The sequence below is a fragment of the Cydia strobilella genome, chromosome 13 (assembly GCF_947568885.1).
Source record: "Cydia strobilella chromosome 13, ilCydStro3.1, whole genome shotgun sequence".
Classification (NCBI taxonomy): Eukaryota; Metazoa; Arthropoda; class Insecta; order Lepidoptera; family Tortricidae; genus Cydia; species Cydia strobilella.
In genome coordinates this window covers 10,198,960-10,221,094 of record NC_086053.1, presented here as the reverse complement: position 1 = coordinate 10,221,094, position 22,135 = coordinate 10,198,960, and the positions used below count along the sequence as shown (strand labels likewise).

At 35.8% G+C, this 22,135-nt stretch overlaps 1 protein-coding gene across 9 annotated transcripts in view; it reads left to right on the top strand.

Moving 5' to 3' along the window:
• LOC134746637 (dual 3',5'-cyclic-AMP and -GMP phosphodiesterase 11-like) overlaps positions 1–22,135 on the top strand; it is a 220,759-nt gene that overhangs the window by 45,304 nt on the left and 153,320 nt on the right. Inside the window, exon 2 of one of the 9 annotated variants that reach the window (XM_063681100.1) lies at positions 8,037–8,183. The exons of 7 other annotated variants lie outside the window; for them this stretch is intronic. In XM_063681100.1, the coding sequence (XP_063537170.1) occupies positions 8,126–8,183 (58 nt within the window). In that variant the 5' untranslated portion in view covers positions 8,037–8,125. Of the gene's footprint in view, positions 1–8,012; positions 8,184–22,135 lie in introns of all 9 variants that reach the window. One more of the 9 variants, XM_063681098.1, reaches the window with a different exon arrangement.

Here is a 22,135-nt window from a genome sequence, read left to right as displayed (position 1 = left end):
GCCGCCAGTCTTAGAATCATTCTTTCATCTAGCTACATAACTTCATATTTAGTAAAGAATTGCTGTCGAATGTACTCGTATTAAGCATATGTAGGAAGGTGATCTAATGCTTAATCACTTCAAGGGAGTCATTTTAATCGACAATATCGAGAATTTCTCTTCGTCTACGGTTGACACCGTCCGATGCGCTTAGAATCACAATCTATACGAAGAAAGATTCAATATTTTACAATTTATCATAAAATTTTACTGTACGGGATAAATATACGGCTTGTCAACCAAAGACCATTGTTCGTGTATGTTCAATTTTTGAGAGAAGCTCGTTCTTAATTATTGGGGCCCACTTGCTACGTAAAACGGTAATTACTGGCTGCCATTTTACATAAATAACTCGTACCATCATAATATGTTCACGAATTTAGATAAATATTATGATGATATGAATATTATATTAATATCAGCATTACAACATTAATTTAAATTCGTTCCAGAAATCGTTACAGGCCCGTGACGCAAAGGCTCTTCCGTTTTCTCGGAAGCTTTTAGACTATAATGTATTATGCCGACCATGTGCCACGAATAACACTTACTAATCCCATGGGCAACATATACATACATACACCGTATTATGAATTAGGATAAGCATAAGACTTATATTGACCGGGATATAGACCGTGATTACCTTTTGTATTATTTCCCCGTATTGTCACCCGTGAACATGATGCATGTAACTGCGTCGAAATATCGGGAGGTCACAAATAATACAAAAGGTAATCACGGTCTATATCCCGGTCAATATAAGTCTAGTGAAACTAACCGTGAATCATTCAAAACTCTAGGATAAGCATAGTCTAATGTTAATATTTTTATAATCTAACTAATTGATAAAGAAAACCAGTGCTTCTAAAAAGTAGTCTTTCTTTACATACATTTCTTTAAATTTTCGAAAAAAGTTTTGAAGTCTATAATACCCTGTCTGACACATTGAAATCCGTCAAGCCGTTTAGGGTGTAGGGCGAGCCAGAGGAAAGTATTAAAAAAATTGCAATTTTATCACCGGAAAATAAAACTTATTAACTTATAAAAATCTTGAAAGGTCTTACAAGGAGTATAAAAAAGACGAATAAAGATCTAGTAGATGTCTCAAAGAAAGGCTTTCCTGATAAACTTTTCAGAATAGGAAATGTCTCCCTCCAAAGACGTTTTGTAAAAATGCAATCAGCCGCCGCATTCAGGACTGGTGCCCGTCCGATTTTAAGTTATTCATCCACTGTATTTGAGATCGGGAAATAGGTTTATTAAAAATGGTTCCTAGGTGTTTTTACAAATTTTTACTTACCTTTGGTCCAAGTTTTCTTCTTGCTTGCACAAACCCGTTACTTTCCTTATTCATGAAGAGTCCGCATCTGCCAATTCTGAAACGGCATAATTTTGAGGAACCTTTTTATTAGTAGGTATGTGTGTTAAGTATTGGAAACAAAAAAATCCATAAAAAAAATCCTACAAAATTTGTAATTATGAGTTTATGACAAACACAAAAAAAGAAACACTTGGGAACAAGAATTTTAAAATACCAAGCACCCCTCTCAGTTGTAACTTAAGTACATACATAATTATATTATATTATGCACAGCATTTAGTTAGTTTCAAATGTTTTATGCACAACAACTATTTATGTTCGTTTTAGAGAGTAATAATGTTGCAAGTTGTAAACTCTTTATTGCCCTGCAATAATTCAATTTTTACACAATAATATCCAACAATACAATACACAATAATATCTAATAATATCCATGTTGTTTCTTGTTTCCTAAAACTTTTCTGGGTACCTTTAATATTATTTACTTTTTTATTCTTACTCGAGCTCCTAAATGTCAATTTGACCAACGAACAGATAAATTTTGCTCCAAGCAGTATTAGGACTTTATACTAATTAATATCTGAAGCCTTACTCCGGTTTCTCCAAATTTGGCCCAAGGCGCATATATAAGATCTTTTGATATATTATTTTCTTATATATTTACCCTCCAAGTGTTGCTACTTACCTACTAATCACTCGGCTCGCTTCTTCTCTCCTTAATAAATAGTATTAAACAGTCATAAATCACGATTTAAGTACGTTACACGTTACAATGGGACTTGGAGCAATCTTTACAGGCCTTTAAGTGGATTCTGGGAATAAATCTCGCATTTCATAAAATAACATCTCATTTATTAGGTACGCTTGTTCAATAGCTGAAAATATTATACGTACTTATTGCAAATGTCGTTGGATACATGTGGGTACATACGAAATAGTTAATTTCACTCAACTTGGGTCCTGTCCCTTACCAAGAGGTTCTAGCCAAGTCAACTGATACTGATGACATCTACTTCATACGTTCATTTACGTTAGATATTTTATCAAAGAATATATAAAACACACAAACCAAACAAAATGTAGCACCACATTAATAATATGAGTACGTTGACGTTAGCACACACTTAACTAGAAAGTGACGATAAATAAAAAAATATGATTTTTATGTAAGTAAAATGCTGTTGTAAATTTGCGATTTTGTAATTCATAAAAGCGTACGTACTTCTTTAGAATGCATTCCAAGCTAGAAAACCCGATCGTGGTAATAATAGTACATTGTGATACAAGTGTGCTACGTTGGTCATTAAAGACGAGGCGATATCGTGCGCGCGAGCTAAAAGCGAGCGCGTAATAAGAAAGCCGATGTGTGTAATGACCAATGCACACGTGTTTCATACGACGTTTTTCAACACACTTGCGAGGAAATAAACAAAACTATGTAAGTATTAGTAAGTAATCAAATTTTAATTGTTAAAACAGTAATAGTCCAAAATCTGTGATACTGCCCGCCCCCTCGACCCTGCCGCGGGCGGCCCGGCCGGCGACTGCCGGCTGCCTGTCTGCCCGGGCCCCGGCGCCCCGAGTCCTTGTTGTAAAATTTACACAACCAATTTAAGAAGGCAGAGGGAGCCTCCATATACAGGTTGGTTTAAAAATAAGTGCATTCCCGTTGCCAGGGAGGTTTTGGGATTATACTGAGCAACTTTTACTATGGGGCCAAAATCGCGAAAAAAAATTTGGCTGTTTCATACATTTTGGCTGGTCCTTTTTCTATGGGAGGGAAATTTTTTTTTCGCGATTTCATGGTTGGTCGCAACGGGAATGCACTTATTTTTTGCCACCGTTGTATATTATTAGCAATTTGTTACAATCTTAACTCGATCGGTTATCATACATTACCGCACACGTGCGATAATATAATAAAAAGCACAGGTGCGTAATATCTATTATGAGCCTAAAAGCGGTTAAATAAAGTTCCACGTTACGAGTGTAATGCTTGGTAATAATTAGTCATAAAAGGCGATAAGAATAATTTTGCATTTGTAATGTTTTCACAAGTTTCTGCCTACGTCTACTCAATGAGTCATGTCATGAAACTCGAATGCTAATTTTGTATTTAAAGTGGACTGTTGTTTACATTGCTATATAACGGAGCTGCATTTTCATTTTGAAGTCTCGTCATTGTATTACATACATGTGCGATTATTGTCTACAAGTAGACACACGTAATTTGAGACACTTAAATACGAGTACATACAACGCGTATATTAATTCAGGAATGGAAAAAAATCAGTTGAATTTTAGGAGTGTAGAATTTTGTTATTGTGTCGAAGTGGAGGAATGTCTTTTTTTCGTTTATTTGTAACGAGAAAATTTTGTAATAAATTGCAGTAAATTAAATAACTTTCCTGATATAATTACGAATGCCAAAATACCAAATTACGAAGAAGCTCCTTACAAAAACGCAAGATCAGTAATTTCGTAAAAGCTGACATTTGGAATTCGGGAACCGGGAATTCGAGCCAGACGTTTGATGACATCGTTTAAAGGGATGAGAAATGTTAGTAATTAAGGGAAAATGTATTTTTACCCCGATGGCGTAGGAGTCGTAAAATACAGTGGATTTAGGATATCCTTCGGGATACGTCTGGTATTAGTGGCAATATTTCTTACTCTAGACAATTTTTTTCTTGTTCAAATATATTTTCTACGTTAGTTCTTACTCATGGGATATGACTTTATATAAATACATTATTTAGAACCGTGGAACGGTCTATGCCGTATATAGTTTTCATATTTTTTAAATATTTGACTACATTAACATTTAACATGTACAATTTAAACTTATGCTAACAAAACCTAAAACTAAACCTTAAATATAAAAGACTTCTCCCAAATCACCCCCTTCCGGCATGGTCGCAAGGACGCTAGCGGCGTTACCCCTCTGCACCGCCAGACTTAGCCTCTGGGCAAAGAAAGCGCCCGCCCTATGATCGCCTGAGACGCCTATCAACCGGACCGACACTTCCTTTACAAAATTCTTGGTGTCGGTCGACCACGGGCCCAATGTCTCCATTGCAAGCGCCGCAAACTCGTACTCATTCGACAACAACGCGTATTTGCGGCGCTTGATACTTTGGGCCTGGTCCGCGGCAGTCCCAGACTTCCGAGCCGACCCTTCCACGTGAGACGGAGCCAGCGTGTCCACTCAGGTGGCGTCCCACGCCAAAGGGCGAACCAGGCTCCAGGGCACGAGCGTGCAGCCATCGGGTCTCTTCCCGTCAGCTGCGCAGAGACCTGACGGCTCCAAAGTCGCTGGGAGAGAGGCAGTGCTGAGGGCGCGGCGGATTAAGTCATTTAAGGTGGCATGCCTGTAAAGCCTGCCAGCGCTCAATCTGCAGTGCAGGCCATGCCGCCCCAGAGTGTCCACCGGCAGGGCGCACCTACTGCAAGAGTGGGATTCGCAAATTCGCAGACCCAGGCGAAGGCAAACCGCGATTCGCAGAGCTGATGGTTCTAGAGCGGAGCCCAAGTTTCGTGAAGGGAGCGCGTGCAGCCAATAACCCGATTCTTTTTCCGCCACAGCCATGAGCCTGGCTCGTTCATGGTGGTCCGCGGAATTTTGTAAAATAATTTGGTGGTTCCTCTTAACATTAAAAACGTCTTGATTGGCTTGGCTTGATTTCTCTCTCGGTGCTTGATCGACAGAATGGTCCGCCTCCCAAGCCATTTCCGCGTCCGCCAGGCACGACACCAACACGTTAGCGGTTGCAGGATTTCGAAGAATACCGCCAACGAGGGTGAATGTACTGTAAGCAGACGACAAAAACGCCGGGAGGGCTAGATCTCCCGTCAAACGGATACCGAGTCCACCAAATTTAATCGGGAGGGTAGCCTGAGTCCAACTTGATGGTGTAAAATTGACTATATTGATGGTGATATAATTGATGGTGTATATTTGACTTAATTATCTTCTAAGTATATTTCAATAATAGCCAGAATAAGGTTCTAAATTAAATATAAATTTTGTTGTTATAATTTCCCGCTTTAATCAGCATTCTTCCAGGAATATTTTGAGTCATAACTACAATAAGTCTTAAGAAATCATGTGGCAGCGGGATATTTTGGAAATGCTTGATATAGTTATTGTAATAGGTATGTGTTTTAGGCGACGATATTGTGATTCGCATTAAAATGAGTAAACTATATTCCTACTTCCTACGAAAACGACAGTGGCCGGGCCGGCCTACAAATACGGCCCGATACGAAAATGAAAAGTCACAGCGGTACGATATCGATCTATCAGTGTCAAAAGTGACATTTCGTCAACCAAAAAACGTCACTTTAAACCCACGCGCTTTGAACACATATAACAACAAAACAATGAAATTAAATCGCGGTAGACCCGTTCGTGTAATTAAATATGTGCAAATAACATCACTTTTTGACTGACCGATCGATATCATACCGCTGTGACTTCTTAAAGCATTGTTCGAATCGGCCCGATAAGCACGCTCCATCTTTATTTGTGGCGGACGTTACGGTACTTAATTATTATATGTATTCTGAAGCTCTTTTGATTAAAACAAACAAAAATACACGGAAACGCATTTTACGAAATTAATAACTTGCGTTTTTGTACTAGTCGTGTCCCGGCATACAAATATTTTTGTAATTAATAGCAAATCGCGTTCATGTTTTTTTTTCGGTTTCAAATTACTGGCCCTTTTCAATTTGGACGTGCAAATAAATCGAGTGATAACAAGTTTCACAATTTGGTCTCGACAAATTGACGACGCAGTGTTTTTTTAATTAACTGCGATTTATGAAAGTGAATTAATTGGTTTGGTGTTGTGCGCACTTGGGCGTCAAATAAACTTTTTAATTTTTCTTACACATTTTTTTGAGATATTGTTTGTTTTACCGTAAATAGCAGTAGTTTATAGAATTTTTAATACTGGACGACGCCTTTAAAACTATACGGAATTTATCACTAATTTTTAAACAACAATAGGTACGTTAAACTGTGCCTTGTTCCCCGCTTCCGCTTTTATGAAGATTAAAATCTGCATAACTGATGTCTGTTTCTTGTGATAGAGTAGTTTAGAGAATTTTGTAGTTTTTCCTCAGTCACCCGTTGACCACGAACACTGTAAAGGGTTCGACACGTCGGGATGTATTATAAATTCAATATACGCGATATAATCCGTTTTCATAGTTTTATTTCATAGTTTAGAAAACTTTTGACGGTGACGTTGACGAGAGACGTTGAGAGACGTTTCTACATTATTTAATCATGTATTTCATGAAAAACATAAATATTTTACAACGTTAATCACAAGTTTTCTAAATTTTAGAATAAATAAAGGGCTTTGGAAAGAATTAGATGAAAATTTTATATGCAAATTTATGTTATTTACCTATGCATATAAACATTGATGTGTTTCATGTTAGGGTAAGTGTGACTGGCATTCACATTGGGCCATGTTTACGCATTGATTAGTGTTTATTAGTAAATGTATGAACTCGCAATAAACACAAATTAATGTGTAAACAGGCCCAAATCGACCTTTCCAAAAATTAGGTAAGTCTAAGTAGGTGAGTTGCTTTGTTCAGGGATCTTTGAGCCTAGGAAAATAGTTTATTTCGTAATCAAGTTTGTCTATTATTTCAATTAGGCGATGAACTAGTTGGGCCTGGTTTAAACTTAAAGTTATAGGTACAATATAACAATAGGTATACACGTGACACAATAATAATTTATCGTTTAACATAAGTCAACGATACCATATTTCAATAAAATGCCATTTACTGCATTTCCGGTAAAATACAGTTTCGAATTTTTACAAACAATTTGTTCACGCTGCGCATTGGTCCATATCGGCTAGGTACATTTCTTTTAAAATTTTCTTTTAAAATTTTCATATGTACGTTACATTATTTTGAATAGTAAGCCTTATTGTAATATGAACTAGGTTATTTATCCTAAAAAAGGGTTGATGAGATAGGAGTTTGCGACAGTTCACATTCGGATAACGTCGTCTGGGCGTCTGCTCTGACGGGTCAAGCTTTGTAAATATAGTTTCAATGGATTTCATTCAATATTTTTAAAAGTCCAATGCTCTCTTTTGTTGGTCTAAATTGTCATGCTGTATTTAAGCCTTCGAGCTTGTTAGTTTCGTCCGACTACGTCAAAGCCATAGGGAAGGGTTATAATTGTACCGATCTATTAGCCGTAGGGTTTTAAACAACTTCCTAATAGAAGCACGAGGGGGGTTCTTATACTTACGAGATAACCCATATTTTGAACTTTTTACTTTGTAGATTTATTTATGTGAAGTCCATATCAACATTTAAACAAAAAAATTGGAAAACGTCTCATAACGATCTCCCTATCCATTGCTTACCCTCACAAATTTTTACAATATTCCTGTTCCGCTTATCCAGTTTAATCTATCCCTGCTCAGACATTCACCTCGTCAGATTCAGGGCTATTAACGCGAAGTTTGTCTCAGACCATCTGTTTAACTCATACAACATTCGAATGTTATAACTATGTATTTAGACGAAATTCTAAAACGAAGTTCGCGGTAGACCCCCAGTGTGGTTCTGATTTGTGATGGTTTAAACATTCAGCCAGTACCAGTACCAGTACCAGCAAGTTAAAAATATTGAGCCAATCAGTGAAGTGGAAAGATGTAAGTGTAAAGTGACCTTGGAGATGTAGCCAATGGCGGATGGCGGGCAGCGCGGCGTAGCGCCCGCATGGGGCAGACGGCGAGCATGTGCCGCCTTAACGGATCATGTCTCCACCACAAGAAGAGTAAGTACTTGTACTTTACAAGGTATTAACCATCTCGAGCTTAAACTTCGAGTGTTTTCAGTCCACGAGATTCCTCTGGGCTCGTGTATAGATTGTAGTTTACTGTTTATTGACGTACCGTAAAATCAGGTAACTATAGTCCTTAATTAGTTATAGTTCAGTTTTTAACGTTGATTCTTTATGATTTGTTACATCTATTTTGGAGCTTAGATACACTAATGCTCTTTATATATTATAAACTCAACATAATTTGAAAAATACTTATACATATTTTACTGGAACTTGAAATTGGACCATATTTGTAAGTTGTGGACTAAAGTTACCTGATTTTACGGTATACGATTGACGTTAATGCTAGCCCAGAGCCCAATTCAGATTTTAATTTCTTGTTTTGAAACTGTTATGGATTTGGTTTGCCTGTTTTTGATCCTCTGACTTTTGACAGCTGACAGATCAAATCCATAAACGTTGCAGAACAAGAAATTAAAATATTAATCGGGCTCCTGGTGTTTTCAGCTTCAAATCATGCTTATTTTTTCCTATAAAAAACGCTATTATTCGATATTATTTCTGGTAAGTATATGTATAAGGTAATTCATATTTAAATTGGTACGTACCTAATACTCGTAATTTTATTTAGTCGTATGGCAGTTTTTTACAAAATAGGCAATTACAATTTACATAGATACAATTTTACAGTTTTATCGCGAAATGATAAAACGGGTCCAAAAGAATACAAATCTAAAAAGTTATAGGTCAACATTTAAGCAGTTGAGCCACGCTGCTGCATCGGGTGTGAGTTGCAGCAGATCTTCTCTAGCTCCAGTGTATGAGTGCAGAGGGCAGCGTTCAATTATATGTTGTATGGTTTGGATGTCCTCGCCGCATTCACACAAGGCTGAATCCTTCCATCCCCACTTGTTTAAGAAGTAATTGCAGCGACCGTGGCCCGTTCTGAGTCTGTTAAGGCGGCACCATAGTTTTCGGGGAAGATCGAACCCTGGAAGCTGTCGTGTGGGGTTCACGATTCCCGAGCGAGAGTCTGAATTTGCAGCGGCCCATTCATCTTTCCATGCCTCGAGAATGTTGAAGAGTTGCTGAGCAGCAACACATGAAGGGTTCCGGGACTTCAGTCGCTGAGGTGGTGGGTAACAGAACTCCGCATGACAGGGTAATGAGGCAGCGGACTCAATCTTAGCAGCTTCTCTTTTTAGAGCACACTTCCTTCGCAGGTGCGGCGGGGCTATATGGCATAGTGTCGGCAACCAACTCGTAATTGCTACAAACTACTACTAACAAACATAGCCGAAAAACTTTCTTTAAACAAAATTTCATAACTTACATAGGTTAAAATTTGGTTCTCCAGCGCAGTATCAAAAATAAAATAAAAATACTCGGAATGTGAAAATAAAAATACCCACATGATGAATAAGTTTCCATGCTAATATTACGTAGGTGGACAAGGGCCGTTCATCATGTGAAAAGAGGTTTCGTTAAATTCAACTAGTGAAGTATATTCTGCTGTCCATGCCACTGGACCGGGTGTCGGGCTTTCAAAGTAAGTACAGAGTATTCCATCTTCAAACAAGGATACAAGGGGTACGAGTATGAAACAAGTGACGAAAAAACTACAAAAACACCGCTCGAGTAGACGAGCAGTCGTAGTGTTGGAACAATAAACCTCGACGAAGCATTTAGGCTTTAGGCGCAAATTAAGAAACCATTTGTTGGATAACCCTCTGTACTCTGTAAATGAGTTCATGGATTTGTACTCGCTTTTTCACGCCGCGTGCGCATCCCGAAAATAAGGCGTGGAGGGCTATTTTCAGCGTTAAATTGAATAAACTGTAACGAATAGTTTTAGAATAGAATTAGTTAGATTTTTTTATTGGAAATTTCCTTTAGGAATGTTTTTTCATTTGTTAAATATTAATAGTTTATGATATATTGGCAAAAAACAAAATACTTTATATTATATATCTCTTCCAATTTTTTATGTCTACATTTCCAGACCTACATTTCTAGACATTATTTCGAATCCAATGAGGTATCACACTTATTTTTAGGAGCAGTACTTCTATTTTCCACCATTTGAACTTGTCGACTAGACTACTTAACGAAATCTTAAAAAAATGCAGACTAAAAGTTCCTTAAGGCGCTTCGCGCAGTTTTTGGCCAAAAACTGTTACTTTTTAGAGCTTATAACTTCTAAATGAGTCAACCAAAAATTATGAAAAAAATATATATGCATCTTCGCTCTATGGACAATAATCGCAACATTTGACTTTTTTCCTGAAATTTGTAGTTTCACCGAAAAAAAAATAACACGACAGGCCGTTTTGCGGCTAACTTTGCTTATAACTTCTAAACGGCTTAATCGATTAAAATTATTTTTAAACTAACAAAAATGTTTTAACTGGTTCTACAAATGCAACATAGCTTTTCTTAATCAAAAAATATTTTCTTAAGAAATCGAACGTTTTTCCACATTTCATGCGTATGCAGCCTGAAAATGGCGTGGCCGGCAGTCGTGTGCCAGCTTTGAGACGAGGAGGCTGTGTCGCTCGTCGCTCCGTGCCTTCCTTGCACTATGTTCGCTTATGCACAAGCAAAGTGCTATAATATCGGAGTTATTGTGGCCAAAGAATAAATAACTGCAGAGCGCTGATTTGGTTGCGACGCGCATTAGCGAGCGCAACACGGTATTTTGCGGTCTATTACAATGAATGTAATGATAATATCCGTATATATTATACTATAATATACGTATGTTTGAGAAAACTTCATTTGAAATAAATAAATAAATGTTTTCTAACCGACATATTATAATGTCATTCAAGTTTTACCTTTTGAATAATGTTCCATTCCATCTCGAAACAATAAATAATTGATTTAACATAAGCTACCTATTACGTTGTATGTATGAATAGAACCTGTTAAAAAATATTGTTTTTGTAGTTTAAAAATAATTTTAATCGATTAAGAACTAGCAAAACGGCCTATCGTATTTTTATTTACGGAAAAACTTACTATTAAGTTTATTGTAGGTTTAGTTAAGTAGTAATTAGTGTTAAATAGTGTAATTGTAGTTATGTCTGTAAATTTTTCATGGGTGATAAATAAATGTTTTCTAACCGACATATTATAATGTCATTCAAGTTTTACCTTTTGAATAATGTTCCATTCCATCTCGAAACAATAAATAATTGATTTAACATAAGCTACCTATTACGTTGTATGTATGAATAGAACCTGTTAAAAAATATTGTTTTTGTAGTTTAAAAATAATTTTAATCGATTAAGAACTAGCAAAACGGCCTATCGTATTTTTATTTACGGAAAAACTTACTATTAAGTTTATTGTAGGTTTAGTTAAGTAGTAATTAGTGTTAAATAGTGTAATTGTAGTTATGTCTGTAAATTTTTCATGGGTGATAAATAAATGTTTTCTAACCGACATATTATAATGTCATTCAAGTTTTACCTTTTGAATAATGTTCCATTCCATCTCGAAACAATAAATAATTGATTTAACATAAGCTACCTATTACGTTGTATGTATGAATAGAACCTGTTAAAAATATTGTTTTTGTAGTTTAAAAATAATTTTAATCGATTAAGAACTAGCAAAACGGCCTATCGTATTTTTATTTACGGAAAAACTTACTATTAAGTTTATTGTAGGTTTAGTTAAGTAGTAATTAGTGTTAAATAGTGTAATTGTAGTTATGTCTGTAAATTTTTCATGGGTGATCCTTGCCTGTTAATAAACGTTTTATTATTTTATTATTATTTGTATCTCCTTCTGGATTTCAGTAATTATTTCATTGGGTCAACTTGGTGTATTATGTCTTCTAAACGGGTAAACAAAAAATTATGAAAAAAATATATATGAATCTTTATTTATTGTTCAACAATTATAATATTAAACTTATTTCCTGATATTTATAGTTTTACCGTAATAAAAATAATAAAACAGGCCATTTTGCGGTTAACTTTGGTTATTTTTACTAAACGGCTAAATCAATTAAAATTATTTTTAAACTAACAATAATGTTTTAATAGCTGACGGTCTTTCCACCGCGATACAACCGGCCGACGAGTTGTCTTATTAACAATATCATCTAAACTACCATCTGACAAAGTATGAAATGGGATGCGATGACTGAAAAGATTTTTTTACATGTTCATGTGACCAGCTGACGGTCCACCGAGATGCAACCGGCTGACCATTTTTTTAATTCACAATAGCATCTAAACTATCATCTGACACAGTATCAAGCGGGAGGCGATAACAATTTTTTTTTGCGTGTTTCGGTGGCTGCCATTCCTCAACCCATCAACGGAGCGGCAGCTGACGTCCACAGGGGTTCATCATACATAGCCGTTAACCACTAAAAAAATAAATGACTGCAAAGCGCTGATTTCGTTGTGGCGCGCTTGTAATAAAAACCGGCCAAGTGCGAGTCGGAGTCGCGTTCCAAGGGTTCCGTACATTACTCAAATTAAACAATTTATTTTTTAAGTGAAACGTGCGTGAAATGTCTTTAATAAACCTGTAGGGGTTGGATCAAAAGCTAAATAATTAAGTCCGACTCACGCTTGACTGCTCATTTCTAATAAGTTTTCCTGTGATCTATAGGTAAAGATCTATTTTGTGTATTTTTTTCAAAATTTTATACCCAGTAGTTTCGGAGATAAAGGGGGGGAATGCTCATTTTTTGCCTATTTTCGTGAATAACTTCTAAACAATTTAAAAGTGCTTGTTGCTAGGCCTATTTGAATAAAGAATTGAATTGAATTGAATTGAATTGACTGTTTATCCTAAAATTATAAAAAAATATACAATTGAGATTCTCACAATGAGCTCTTTCATTTGAGATGTAACACGATATAGTTTGAAAAACTTTTTTTTAAATTTTCTCTTTTACCCCCCAAAAGTGGCCCCCGTATTTAAAATTAATTTGTTTACGTTACATGTCCGTCTTTGGGTCACAAACTTACATATATACACCAAATTTCAACTTAATTGGTTCAGTCGTTTCCGAGAAAATAGGCTGTGACAGACGGACAGACAGACAGACAGACGCACGAGTGATCCTATAAGGGTTCCGTTTTTTCCTTTTGAGGTACGGAACCCTAATAATGATGATATTCCCACGTAATGATTGAGAAAACTTCGAACTTCGAAAAATAACACGTTTGTATATGAAGCTAGTATGTACTTTAATTTTATAAGTTAACTATTAATGGCATTATTTATATTTATTTATTACGGATAAAAAAACTGTATAAAATAAACGCACTGTACGCCTCAATTTAGTACATACCAAGCTTTAGCTATAAATCTTAATCTGTCGATTTGACTTAGGTATTTATTTGTAAGAAACAGATAAAACACAAATTAACTAATTGAGGGTTGTAAAGTATAATGCATAAGGGAATATATTTTTATTATAATTTACGACCTCCACTACACGCATGATCTACTCATACTCAAACAGCAAAATATCTGCAAAAGATACACAAATACGAGCGCCAAATGCCGCGCGCCTCTGGGTTGTAGGTTATTCTTTGAACCTCGTTCCGCCGCAGTCGCCGCACCGAGACGAAATTCACGTACGATCGCAGTGAGCGGGGTGCGGGTACAGAGACGCTGAGACGCTCAAGGCCAAATCAGCGAGAATCGTCTTAAACGAGAAGGTTACTCTGCCGAATGAAATTCTTACAATAATTGTTCTCCAAATTAACACAATAGCGAATTGAACAGTAAAACTAGCAAATCTCGTCTAAAAGTTAGATGTTCGGCGAAATGTTGTCAGTGAATCGATAATCTGCGAAAAATTGGTCGGCGAATCATTAGGGGGGGAGGGGGGTTCTTCTGTGATATTTTTATTTTTGTTTGATATTTAATGATGATTCTAAATTGCTTACATTAACATCAATTTTAGACACGTTTTTGTTTATACATACTTATATGACGATCCGTATTGGGAAAGAAATTAGTTCAATTTGTTTTATATTATTTAGTATGTAATGTTTGACGATCATGATGAGAAGATAAACAGAGTTTTGACGTTGATGCCATGCAAATTTATAGTGTAATTTTTATCGTGAAGTAAAGAAATCTAAATCTAACACGAAATAATTTCTAAATGACAGAAGATGAGTTACTGTCATTGTGCCTAAACTGTGAATTCGTTGGTCATGGGTCATGGCACTGAAGAGGCGGGTGTCAGCGTCTGCTACTTGATTTATTACAGTACGTGACTCGTTTTACCCTAGTTTTTTCCTATTTGAAATTTGGGAAATTTAAAGCTGAATACGTTTTTATGAGTCTCGTTATAACTTTGAAGTAGTAAAGTTTGTTGACTTTGGCAAGGCTTCTTTTTGATTAGAGATGTCCTGAAATTTGAGCAATGTATCTAAGCTAATTATTAATTAGTCAGTGAGTATTAGTTTATTTCCATAATTTAACTTGCCTTGTTACGTATAACTAAGTTTTATAGACTAACCTGATTTTCCATTGCCTAATTTTCTGTCATATAAGCGAAAAAAAAAGCCTGTAAATACGAGTAGAATATAGAATATTAATAGTATTGCTGGTTTTTTTCTAACTCGCAAAGACAACAAAGATTACGCAGATTTTCTAAAAATATGGCATCGTGTCCTACATTTGTTATTCGCAAAGCAGCTCAGGCTTTTAAAGAAATAAATAAACAAGTAAATACTGAAGGGGAAATTGTTTTCCCTGTAAGATAAATAAAGAAGGCATCAATCGGCAGTTATATCGGGTTACAGGCGCGCCTAGGCAGGAACAGAAGCTCGGTAACTAAGTAAAGGTTTGTGTTCAATATAAAGTAAAATCCTACTCGTACACCATTGAATAAACAATGATTTTATATTAAATATATTAATTTGCATAAGTATGTGCAATAAGTTCGGACGATACTGAGAATATTTACAGGGCATAAAATAATTTACTCGAGTGCAAATCGCGGAACAATATGCCTGGCTAGTATACAATGTGGTGCACTATGATTTTACAATATATATTTGCGACCTTAATTAGGCCAACTTAAGTATCTTGTACAATTTTGCGTTTTGTGACGACAACGAACCCTTGAAGGCACACACTTAAAATAACAAAATTACTTTCGTTTTCGCCACGAAACACTTGCTTTTCACATTGATAATTAGTTCTGTAACAACCCCTAACCGATCATCAAAGGTATCTATACCTACGATAAAATCTATACCTAAATTAAAATCTACCTAAATGCTCTTATAGTACACTAAGATTTATAAGTATCGGTTGGTTGGGACCTATACTTGAGCGCGACCGTAACCACGTTACGTAATTTATAGGTATGTATAAATTGCTCTCAGCGGTCGCGTGTTCGGGCACAGTATTAAATAATCGCACTTGCATGTCACACCAAAACGGAAACTTCCATTCTGAACTGTAATACAGTAAACGTGCTGTTAGTATTCTATACGGCTCTGTTTGTTTACGTTTTATATTCATACAGACGGTACCGTACTGTTTTCGAGTTTCTTTTGATCTAAAAATACATCTACTAAATTAAAAAATGATTCAGACATGCTGCTTTTCGTGCGTAAAACGCAAAAACTTACATTAATACACTTAGATACAGTTACAGTACAGTACTTGTACGTCTGAATGATGTTTAGTTAAGACATGACACGTTGGCCTGTTTGATTTGACAGAATAAGTCACTACCACGACGTGGCTACCGTATGGCCACTTTATTGTGAAATGAGAAAGTAGACATAGTTGATACGTCAGTAGTATAGATGTGAAAATATTCCAAGAATTATAAACGTCATCTATTATTTCCGAATGCCTTGTTCGTGAATCATTTGGAAAATTTTAATTTCAGAAGTAGTTTTATGCTGTATTAAGCACTTTTACTTTGTCCTTTAACTTCGTATGTAAGTCTGCGAGTGCTGGCACTGCTGTCCTTTTAGTTTGTGTATTTCGTTTTAATTGTTATGACAACATACAAATAAAAAAATATATTAAATATATATCTTTTAATCTTACTGATGTTTAGTTAATAAAATCTGTTGTGGGTATTTTTTATTAATTAAAAATCCTAGTATCTCTAATGGCCATAATAGCTCTATGTTATCCGAGTGGCCATCTAAATTTTCCCAGCCCGATAACCAGTTGTACGGCGGAGAACCCACTGCCGTGCCAACTATAGATGGTTGATTACTGTTCTTAAGAGTGTTATTAGGGTGTGTTAACTCACTACGAGACGCTGTACTAGACTTGATCAGATGACGTTTCATACCTTCTCCAAAACTCATAATTATACACTGTGAAACGAAAGCAAAACGAATAACGTCATGTCCAGACATCGGATTTTTGGAGCCAAATTTTAATGACAAACAGGGAGAGGAACACGAACCTAGGGGACCTTAAATTTAATTAGATTAACAAAATGTCGTCAATTTAAATTGGCTATAAGTGCTATAACGACTAAATTGCTACAAAAAGTGAATGTTCATGTTGGATGACGTGGCTTCATGGGCGCCAAAGATAGATATAACTCCGTAATAGATGGATACAGTCTAAGGAAAAAACGTGCCTCGAAAATCACGAAAATTTGATTCTCGATCAGATGTCGCTACTACCTTTGGCCTACTCTCGTATAGAGGGCGTTGACGGTTTCGTTTGTTATTTAACAATTTTAACGCATATCAGTGAAAGAACATGGGTCAAAATAATAAAAATAATTAATGCAAATATCATTTATCCATACTTAAATACATTTTATCGTATTTTTATAAATCTTCATTTTTAGTTTTAAATTGTGTCGATAGATGGCAGTGATTATACTGTAGTTACAAAATTTACTATGACAGTACCGCTCTACAATATTATATCCTCTTTGATGGGCGCTAACGTATTTGATGGGTCACATTTAAAATGGTTTCGTTTTTAGAATAAATACCACCATAAACAAGGATTCTTCTTTAGATTCGAGAGTAACGCTTCATAAATAGCATTTCAGAAATATCTGCTTTGAGAAGCTAAAGCTATATTAATAACTTGTATCGCTCCACTCAGATCGCAATTTCAGTGCTGGTATTCAAATGTATTGCACAAATAAACGTCTATTATTATGTATCACAAAGCGATAATGTGATAAGTGTCTGCTAATATAACTGCGATCTAAATATAAACAGTGTTTAGTACTAGATCCGGAGATCCAATAATACATGTGCTTGAGAAAATTGTTTGTCATGTATCACTTGGTCCATTTTTTGTAGGTACTATGCTGATCTCTGCAGGATGATATTTTCGAATAGTATATCAGAATAATATATTATATTACTAATGTACTCTTCAAATAAATCATTCTTCTCTCAACTTGTTAGGGCACCTACATTCTTTTGCTTTGATCCTATCAGAATTTTTGCTAACTTTAAAAATTGATCCTAAAATCATACACATAATATATTTCGCCTTCGGATGCCTAGAATAATTATGCCGCGTGTATTTTGTCTCACTGTAAGAGAATGACAAGAAACAAGTTTTTATTTAGTGCTATATGTGGTACACTGCAAATAGCGTCCCAAATCCCCACTTCGTCATTGTCCTTTCCAAACCAAAGTAACTTGGGAACATTACATTTATTTCTTTTCCGGGGCGAAACCATTTCGTCTGTATCCCCAGGGTATATTTTCTTCTTTATATTGTTTCTTTAGGATGATTAAACTCAATTCTCTATTTGATTACTTTCGTACCGTTTCTCACTGAAATCCTGACCTCTTTAAAGTTTCGCTCGTAAGATAGTGGGTTCCACTTAAATATTTATCCATCCTCTTAAGCTTATTTACATAAATATTGCAAGCCACCGAGAGGGACCGCTCGAGGATAAAGCAAACGGAATATTTAGAATTTGGTTGGGATCTACATATATGAAATTCACCGAGCGTTTTCTTAGTTTAGCATTAAATAAAATGCTTATACATTATACACTGTACATTAAGAAGAAATGTTACATGATCACTACATCTTATAAAACAAAGTCCCCCGCCGCGTTTGTCTGTTTGTATGTATGTATGTTCGCGATAAACTCAAAAACTACTTAACGGATTTTCATGCGGTTTTTACCTATCAATTATAGTGATTCTTGAGGAAGGTTTAGGTGTATAATTTGTTAAGGTTTTGTGTAACCCGTGCAAAGCCGGGGCGACTTGCAATAATATTTGGAAATTTTGGGATCTTGTTTTAAAGAGTGCTCGTGTTGTGAATTTCAAAATAATCAAAATGAACTGGCACATTTTCAAGTTTTCCTCCACTCATATTTTTCGTTTTTGGTCAGATTATTATTTTACGCGTCTGATATTTATTGGGTTATTTTATTACCGAGTTGATGATGAAAATTATACTTGTACCAATCTTTTAACTTTATTCGTTTGTTACTAACGTAATAACAACCAATTTACAATAAATACCTATTCCAAAACGTCTTCACTTTAACTTGGGACGTACTCGAACTGGCCACTTGTCACTTAAATACCCGCCTTATTATAACAATTCAAAATGGCTGGAACCAGTGACAAGTAAGAGTCAATTGATACTCTTTTATAAGCTAATCATAAATAAAAGTAAGAATCATCAAAATATAAGCTATTAATAAATAAGTATCCTTACATTTAGCTTGACATATAGAGAAGATTTAATCCTTTCTTAATCTCTATCTTATCTAAATTATTTATGGAGCTTTACAATAGGGAAAAGGGAATATTACGCAAAACTCTGCATAGAGGGCGTCACTAGCACAATCACAGGGCCTACAGCGAAACACGTATTTCTAAAGTTCATTTTCTGCCTCTCTATCACTCTTGCATATTCGATCGATATAGAGCAAAGATAGATATAACTCCGTAATAGATGGATACAGTCTAAGGAAAAAACGTGCCTCGAAAATCAAGAAAACTTGATTCTCGTTCAGAGGGCGCTACTAGCTTTGGCCGACTGTCGTATAGATGGCGTTGACGGTTTCGTTTGTTATTTAACAATTTTAACGCATATCAGTGAAAAAACATGGGTCAAAATCATAAAAATAATTAATGCAAATAAAAAAAAAACATTTATCCATATTTAAATACATTTTATCGTATTTTTATAAATCTTCATTTTTAGTTTTAAAGTGTGTCGACAGATGGCAGTGAATTTACTGGGGTTACAAAATTTACTATGACAGTACCGCTCTAGTATAAGTTACTCTATGATATAGAGGCAGATAACGAAATTTCGATTTTCGCGTTTCGCGGTAGGCCACCTGTAAACAAACCGCGTTGATGCTTCAACTAAAAACTGTATAAGGCATAGTATGTATATGTTACTCTATAGTTAAGCATATGCACTAGTGCTGCACTCTGGCGGCAGAACATCGCAGTAATACTCCCTATTGATTAGGTTGAGAAGTTTCTATAATTTAAAGGTCCTTCGGTTTCCGCTTAAGTACTCTGAAGGCAGTTGTTTCGTCTGTATTGTTTGCCTATTGTCGTCTAATCCTTTTGAAATTCTTCCGAGACGACAATGCCCGTCAGATGTTATCGTCTTTGTCCATAGCTGGTAATGGTTATTCGAACGAGTTTAATTTGTTTAAATTTAGAAATGACTAAGGGCTCTTAAAGTTTGCATTTGCAATACTCGTGACTCGTGAGTTAGAACTTTGCAACTGCAATCAAATTTGGAAAGATAAAGCTTGTCCCAGAAAAAAAATGACACATTTTAATTTCACAAAATATTACACAACAGTTAAAAATCAACTGTTTGATGGTAAATTCTTGTTACAAATTTAATAAACAACATATATGTACGCATGTTTTGAGTCTTTGACTATAAGTCCAGAAATTTCGTAATTTTGTTGTAATGGCTGCCATCCGGTTTTGTACATAGGACTGTTATCAATTTTTAAGCTTTTTTCCATTTCGACTTGAAGTTTTCAACTGATATGGCGTTAGATTTATGGTTTAAGAGTTTCAGATTCATACGAGCCCATTATTTTTCAATGGATCGTCGGATTCAGGGCAGTTGGGAGGAATAAGGTGTTTTTCCACAAATTTGATATTGTTGACTTAGTCGCTTTTAGTTCATGCGACCAGCTGATGGTTTTTCCACCGCGATACAACTGGCTGACGGTTTTTATTATTCATAATAGCTTCTAAAACTATCACCTGACAAAGTATCAATCGGGAGGCGATGACTGTTTTTTTTTAAATAATATGTTCACGTGACCAGCTTACGGACTTTCCACCGCAATACAACCGGCCGACTATTTTTTTAATTCATGATAGCATCTAAACTATTATGAGACGAAGTATCAACCAGTAGGCGATGACTGGCGAAATTTTCGCCTGGCCTGCGGTCTATTAAAAACTAACTGAAACATCCCACTGATTTATTGATTGGCTGTACTTGCATCTTCAATTCACAAACAGGGTGCCAATTATTCAAATTCGGTTGTCAAAAGTTGGCACGACAATATTGGTAACCTTATGTTTTCCATATACCTAACATTTGTGTCAGGTCGATCACATTAAATGTTGAACACGTGGACAGATCTGGTTAACTGCGTTCTGCGTTGTAAAACAAGATTGATAATGGTTCAAGTTTATTGCCTTCCATTTAGCTGTTTCCCGGCACTTCCGTATTGATAGACCAGTGTATTTTGTATATTTTCCTCTAAGTTATTGCTTTTGCTTTAGTGTAGTTTAATACCTTTTATAATATAATTTTTAAGAAAAAAAACCGACTTTAATGAGGGATGCCGCTAAAAGTTCACTTATTGTTGATGGTGCACTCTTAGATTCCAGACAATGAAATGAAAAAGACAGCATCTTTTGCCTAATTATGTAGAAAAGGAGGTAAAACGACCCACTTTTCTAGTAGCATTTCGTTTTTGTAAGGGTCGCAGTTCTAACCTAACCTAACCTACTTTTCTGATAGCATTTCGTTTCTGTAAGGGTCACAGCTCTAACCTAACCTAACCTACTTTTCTGATAGCAGTTCTGTTCTGTGAGAATCGCAGTTCAAAACCCACCCACCCACCTAACCCACTTTTCTAGTAGCATTTCCGGGTCCGGGTCTGGGTCCGGATCCGAGTCCGGGTCCGTGTCCGGCTGTCCGGGTCCAAGTTTGGGTCAGAGTTCGGTCCGGGTCCGGGTCCGAGTTAAGGTCCATGTTCAGACCCGGGTCCGGGTCCAAGTCCGGGTCCAAGTTTAGGTCTGGGTCCATAAGGAAGAAAACAAATCGCCAAACGTGAACTATGTGTCATTGAAGAGTTCTATTCTGATCTTCATCAGCAGTTCCACTTCACCAAATGTCACTTTTTTAAATGTAAATGCTGGATTTGTTGATAAAAATAAAATAAAAACACTATATGTATGCCTTTCACATTTGAGGAGTTTCCTCGGTTCCTCGTGGGTCTCATCATCAGAACTCGAGCTTGACAAAAATATGTCTTAAAAACTTAAGTTGCTTAACAAACATAAAGAAGAGGACAAATCGCCAAACGTAAACTATGCGTCATTAAAGAGTTCCATTCTGATCATCATCAGCAGTTCCACTTCATCAAATGTCACTTTTTAAAATGGAAATGCTGGATTTGTTGATAAAAATACAAAAATCACTATATGTATGCCTTTAACATTTGAGGAGTTCCCTCGATTCCTCATGGATCCCATCATCAGAAATCGAACTTGACAAAAATGTTTCTTGAAAACCTAACTTGCTTAACAAACATAACGAAGAGGACAAATCGCCAAACGTGAACTATGCGTCATTGAAGAGTTCCGTTCTGATCATCATCAGCAGTTCCACTTCATCAAATGTCACTTTTTAAATGTAAGTGCTTGATTTGTTGATGAAAATACTAAAATCTTTATATGTATGCCTTTAATAT